The following is a 5,549-nucleotide window of genomic DNA, read 5'->3' as shown; positions in this document are numbered from 1 at the left end:
CTTGGCTCACACTGCACCAGGAACGTGAACTCCTGTGAGAAGTGTGGCCCTGGGTGGAGTCCGGAGGCTCTGTCCAAGGCTGTGGTTGCCTCCCAGGCTTTCCTGGCCCTCTTAGTGGTGCCTGCATCCTGCAGGAGCTGAACAGCTGTGATCTGGGGGTTCATCTTCAAGGACCTCATCCCAGACTAGACGTCGCAGCCTGTAAGTCACAAAACTGACAGGGTCTGAGTGTGTATCTTAGCATGACCTTCCCCAACCCTTGCATAAATCCACCACGAACTCCTTTGTCTTTAGATGTGCCCTTGAGGCTGAGAACAACCCCTAGGGTGCCAGCATGTACGCCATGGCCTTCCATATAGCCTTCTCTGGGGATACATGAGGACAAGATTCCCTGGCAACACGTCCAGGTAAATTATCTTGGGCAAGGGACTTTCTGGGGTCTTTCCAGACCCTCGGGATGAGTACTGAGTCCAGCCACATCTGCCCTGGCACGTCTTCAAGTTCCCTGGGCTACAGCTGGGTACCTGCAGAGCAGGTGTCTGTGGTCCTCCAGGATGGTTGTTAGGGGGACACTGGCCAGAAGACCTTCTCCATGCTGCCACCTAGGGACGGTTAAGTAAATTGCATAGGCAGGCCCCAGGGTGGCCTGTACCCTAGGTCTGGCATGTGGCAGCCACTGGCAGTTGGATCCAGAGTCCCTTCTCTTCAGGGGGCTCCCAAGGCCAGCAGGTCCCTGCCCTGGGCCCTATCTCTGGCCTATCCACCAAAGGCTTTTGATAGCCTAGTCAAGGGGACTTGACAGCCCAGAAGCCCATTTAGGATAGGGCTCCACTTCTCTGAAAGTCACTTAGCATTCCGGGTTCTCCTCCTAATCATCTGTGAAGCGAGGGGCTCTGAAGTCATTTCCACTTAGTACGCGTGATGATTTCAGAGAATTCTTTTCAGTTTAACAAACTTTATTAATTCAAAAAGCAAAATGACACAGAGATTGATCTTCCATCCACTGGTTCACCCCTCAGATGGCTGCAACAGCCAGAGCTGGACCAGGTCAAGAGCTTGGAACTCCCCACAGGGGGCAGGAACCCGAGCACTTGGACCATCCTCTGCTGCTGTCCCAGGTGCATTAGCGGGGAGCTGGATCAGAGGAGAAGCAGCGGGGACAACCCAGAGTCCGATACAGGATGCTGGGGTCAAAGTGAGCTGCGCTCCAGCATGGACACCTGTGGGGAGTTCTGAACCCTAGAACCTCTTGGTAAGCCTCCAATGACACATGCATCCGTGCATCCTGAATACAGAGTCCTTGGTTTCTAAAATCCTCGTGTCTTCAGTGAATTAACCCACTCTGCTTCTCCCTTCACCCCTCGGGCACAGGTGGCTTGTCCAAGGTCACATGGTGGGCTCTGAAGTCCATTCTCTCCACTTCTGTTCTTTCCTAGGGGTATCTGAAAGGCCCCCCTCACCACAGAGGCAATGCTGTAAAGCTTAATAAGATCTCTGATGTTAAAATAACAATAATAGCACTAATCTGACCCCTATGAATGATTGTAATAGACTAATTTCGATAAATAATAATAGCATCATGCTATGGGGAAATTAGTGCATGGATAACAGATAAACAGTTTCACTTCACAGTAGGTGCTGGACTAACTAGTATTTCTGCAGATTTTTATTGTCTTAACTTTGATCAGCTCCCCTCAAAACCCTTTCGGTGTCCCATAAACCACACAGAGCCGACTTTTAAAGGGTATCGCACTCTGTATGACATCTAAAGTTGTATTTCTAAAAAAGGCCAACGTAGGTCAGTAGAAACTGCACAGCAAGGCAGGTACCAGCGAGCATTAAAGCGGAAGCGGCATGTGCTGAAGATCCTGGAGTCCTGGAAGCCAGGAGGTGCTCATTCGTCACATGGCCTCCTGCAGGGGACAGACAGTGGTCGTCAGAGACCCCAACTTCCCTTCGTCCGACTGCCCACACTGTGGCAAGAAGGGTCAGGACCTCACATTGGAGGACAGTGTGCTGATGGGCTCAACAGTACCGATTCCATAAAATCTTCCATGGAAAGTTGCCACGGCCGGCATTTTGACACAGCGAACTAAGCTATTCCTTGCCAAGCTGGCATCTCATAATAGCCATGGTTACAGTCTTGGCTGTTCTGCCTCAGATCCAGCTTCTTGCTAATGTGCCTGGGAAAGCAGTAATAGTAGGTGGCCAAAGTGCGTGGACTTCTGTACCCACATACAGTTCTGGATAGAGTTCCTGGCTTTGCCCAGCCTCAGCTATTATAACCTTTTGGGGGAGTGAACCAGGTGGAATGTCTGTCTATCACTCTGCCTTTCAAATAAATGAACTATTAGGAAGTTTTATCCTTGTATGCTCTTATCTGGGAAGATAGCACAGCAGGTGGCGCCTTCACTTGTGGGGGACTAGGCTCTGAGGAGGGGACAGCACTACTGGGACCCTGAATCCTAAGCTCTTCATCCCTAGGTATTAGATACCTATGCTGGGCTGGCCTACAGGCTGTGCTTTGCAAAGACCAAATTTCTGTCTGGGTTGGTGTAGGGCGGGAGGATCCCCATCTTGTACTCAGAGAAGAGTTTCATTTGTTTCCTGGTCTGGAGCACTTTCAATCTCTAACATCTGTGCAGGTCATAAGTAGTGAGCGTGTGGAATCTGGGGGAGCCCTGGGCTGCAGTCGGGAGAGCACCCACTTCCTCCAGAGTCTGCCCCACTTTCTGTTGCTTCCCCCAGGTCAGCAAATATCACAAGAACAGTTCAGACACCCATCACCACGGGGGCTGTGCAGGAGCCCACTAGCCCTCAGGTAGCAGCTCCTCAAGGCCAAGGATAGAGTCAGTGCTCTGGTGGACCTCATGGTTTGGGTGGGTTCAGATTGGACCCCTGTTCTAAGGAATTCCTGAGAGAGCATATTCCGGTGTCTGAGGTGCTACATATTCTCTGCTTTACCGTCCTTAGTCCGTGTCCACAGAATAAACTGTTAGGAAGACCCATGCTCATGCTTCTGAAAGGCACCAGAACTAGCTGCCAGCCCCGAGTCCAGGGTGGCCTGGGAGACCCACAGGAGGCTGCCCACAGGCAGCCAGGGCCGCTGGAAGGGCCTGGGGAGTGGGGAGCGTCTGCTTACCCTGCTTCCCGCAGCCCGGCAGAAAGGCCTGGGACACACAGTGCATCTCGCCTTGCCAGCATTTGCAAATGGAACACCTCTTGGGCAGCCAGGTATCGTGGGGTACAGACCCACAGCTCCTGAGAACAAACACATTTTGAGCCCCTCCCACACCCATCCTTCCAACCCTGGCCCAGGCCTTCCCTCTGAAAGGCTTTACCGCCGGATCCGCAGGTCGTGCTCACAGTTGCGGCCAGAAAAGGAGGGCGGGCAGAAACAGAAGAGCCCCAGCATGCAGGTGCCGCCGTTGTAACAGCAGCTTCTGTTCAGCTCCCTACCTGCAAGGGAAGAGGAGGTGGCGGGGGACCTGAAAAGTCCCAGGGCAGTTCCTGTAAACAAAGGCCAAGGTGGTGCCCTCGGACTCCCGTCTCCCCAAAGCATCTGTGCACGTTTCAAACTGCATACCCTGCAGATACGACGCTGGAGAGGAGTTCCTTTTTCTACCCGTGCACAAGCTGGTGGTGGCAGTGGCCCTGTCCCCAGCATGAGCTGTACGAGGCCGTCTCACTTTCACAGCCAAACATCTCATCAGTTTCCCACCCCGCTCCAGACTCAGGTGCCCCACTTAGACGACAGGGGAGGGACCGGCCAGAGAAGGCCTAAAAGGCAGGTAGATCTTACTGTCCTGAATTCTCATAGAAGGCACAAACTGGGAAGACAGAGGACGGAGACGGATGGCAGGCTCCTTCTCCTGGGACCGATGGCTGCCCATCGTGAGGGCCAGGTCTCCCAGAGATGGTCTAGATGGTGCAAGTGCATGGCGGTCGGACCCTTAATGACAGAATCGGCTCATGAAGACCCTTTCAGGCTCCGTAAAGTCGTGAATGTTGAAAAGAACAAAGCGTCTCTCACCAGCAACGCATCCCACTTCAAGTGTGTTGGAAATGGCCACGATCAAGATGAGTCTGGGAAGAAGAAATCAGAGGGGAGCCCTTCAGCCAGCCCAGGGCCGCAGACCCCTAAGGAGGTCTGCCGTTCTTAATGACGGCTGAATAATTCATGTCACAATGGAAAATGCCAAGAAAAATCAACAACAGCCAACTCCCCACAAAATGCATCTTTGCTTTTCAAACTTTGCTTCCTACATACCCAATTCTGAGTAGGTGTATATCTTTGATTTTCTATCGGATGTAACATATTTTTCCTCCTATACACAGTTTCGGTTAAGGAATTTAAAAAAATGATCGTATGGTATTCCCTAGCATCTCAATATTTTAGAAAACACTTCTTTTAAAGCAATTCCTTAAAAGGCCTATAAGTAAAAGCATTATTTTGCTATTATTAACCTTTGCAGAAGCAGATTATTAATTTGATTGGCATAGCAAGCAGTCTTTGCACAAGTTGCAAAGGAGGAAAGCCATTGGCAAGTGGGGAGTTAACTGCGACATTCCGCTGGGGGAAGCTTTGAGTAAGACATTTCAACAGAGAGACAGAAACAGTCTGGTCTCCAGAACCAGCGACCTTGTGTACCCCGAAGTTCAAAATCAGCTCTTACCTAGCAGGGAGTCGCTCCATCTTCCCTCAGTCCACGGCTTTGAGCAGTTTGGGAAAGAGAGCTGTGGCGTGACTTCAACTTGCAGTCATTACGAACAGGCCCCAAGGTAACCGTCAGTGTCCTGAGGTGAGAAGTGGGAGAAGGAAAAACATCCCAGATGAGAACGGTCCTTTTCCCGGAAGGTCTTAGAAGCAGGAGCCCACAAGTCGCAGGCAGCCAGGGCCTCTCGGTCCTAAAGGATGTTTTGACTTGGAGCTGAGGACTTCCCGGGGGGTCCTTCCTTCTTAAAAGGCCCAGGTGTGGCCCCAGGGCCGACGGCGGTGGGCGGGGAGGTGGGGGGCCCGAGACCAGCAGCTACGAGGGTGGAGTCTTGTTTCCCCTGCCCGAGAGTCAAAGTCACTGTCGTTGAAAGAACAGTCAGTGTGTAAAGGACATGGGATGTGACTGCTTCCATTGGGAACACCGTGTTAGAGCCTCTTGCGTGTTTGATTTTTGACTGTTGTAGCACTTGGAGCTTGCACCTTTGTTTTCCCCAGACAGGAGTGCCAAGGCCACGGGAGGAGTCGGGAGAAGTGTGTCGGTGAGGACTGGGGAAGCAGTGGAGACCCAGGGTCAGGGTCAGGAGGCGGCTCCTTAGGGGTCTCTGATTTGGTGCACATTCCAGGCGGACCTGAGCTGCAGAGGCTGGAAGGAAGCCAGAGCTGGCGCCAGGTGTCCAGGGGAGGGCAGAGGAGGGGCGGGCTGGGAGGTGTGAAAGTGGGACCGGGGGGGCCGGAGTGCCCTGGGAAAACAGGAGGAGGTCATTAGCACCCTGGCAACAGGCTTTCCTGGATTTTTATCTCTGTTTCCACCAGGGTGGCCTGCCCCCCCACC

General features: G+C 52.6%; 1 protein-coding gene across 1 annotated transcript; it reads right to left on the bottom strand.

Annotated features, from left to right (window-relative positions):
• Positions 1 to 1,211: 1,211 nt before the first annotated feature.
• TDGF1 (teratocarcinoma-derived growth factor 1) lies at positions 1,212 to 4,997 on the bottom strand. Its single transcript, XM_040994975.1, has 6 exons — positions 4,677 to 4,997; positions 4,034 to 4,086; positions 3,803 to 3,952; positions 3,342 to 3,459; positions 3,143 to 3,261; positions 1,212 to 1,913 (listed from the first exon to the last, which is right to left on the bottom strand). Exons 1-6 carry the CDS (start codon positions 4,694 to 4,696, stop codon positions 1,780 to 1,782), a joined length of 594 nt encoding a protein of 197 aa, XP_040850909.1. The 5' UTR covers positions 4,697 to 4,997; the 3' UTR covers positions 1,212 to 1,779.
• Between the last annotated feature and the right edge of the window lie 552 nt (positions 4,998 to 5,549).

Source organism: Ochotona curzoniae, unplaced genomic scaffold, assembly GCF_017591425.1.
Source record: "Ochotona curzoniae isolate NIBS_2020 unplaced genomic scaffold, NIBS_Ocur_1.0 contig_908, whole genome shotgun sequence".
In the NCBI taxonomy this organism is placed as follows: Eukaryota; Metazoa; Chordata; class Mammalia; order Lagomorpha; family Ochotonidae; genus Ochotona; species Ochotona curzoniae.
This window is presented reverse-complemented; position numbering and strand designations above follow the sequence as displayed.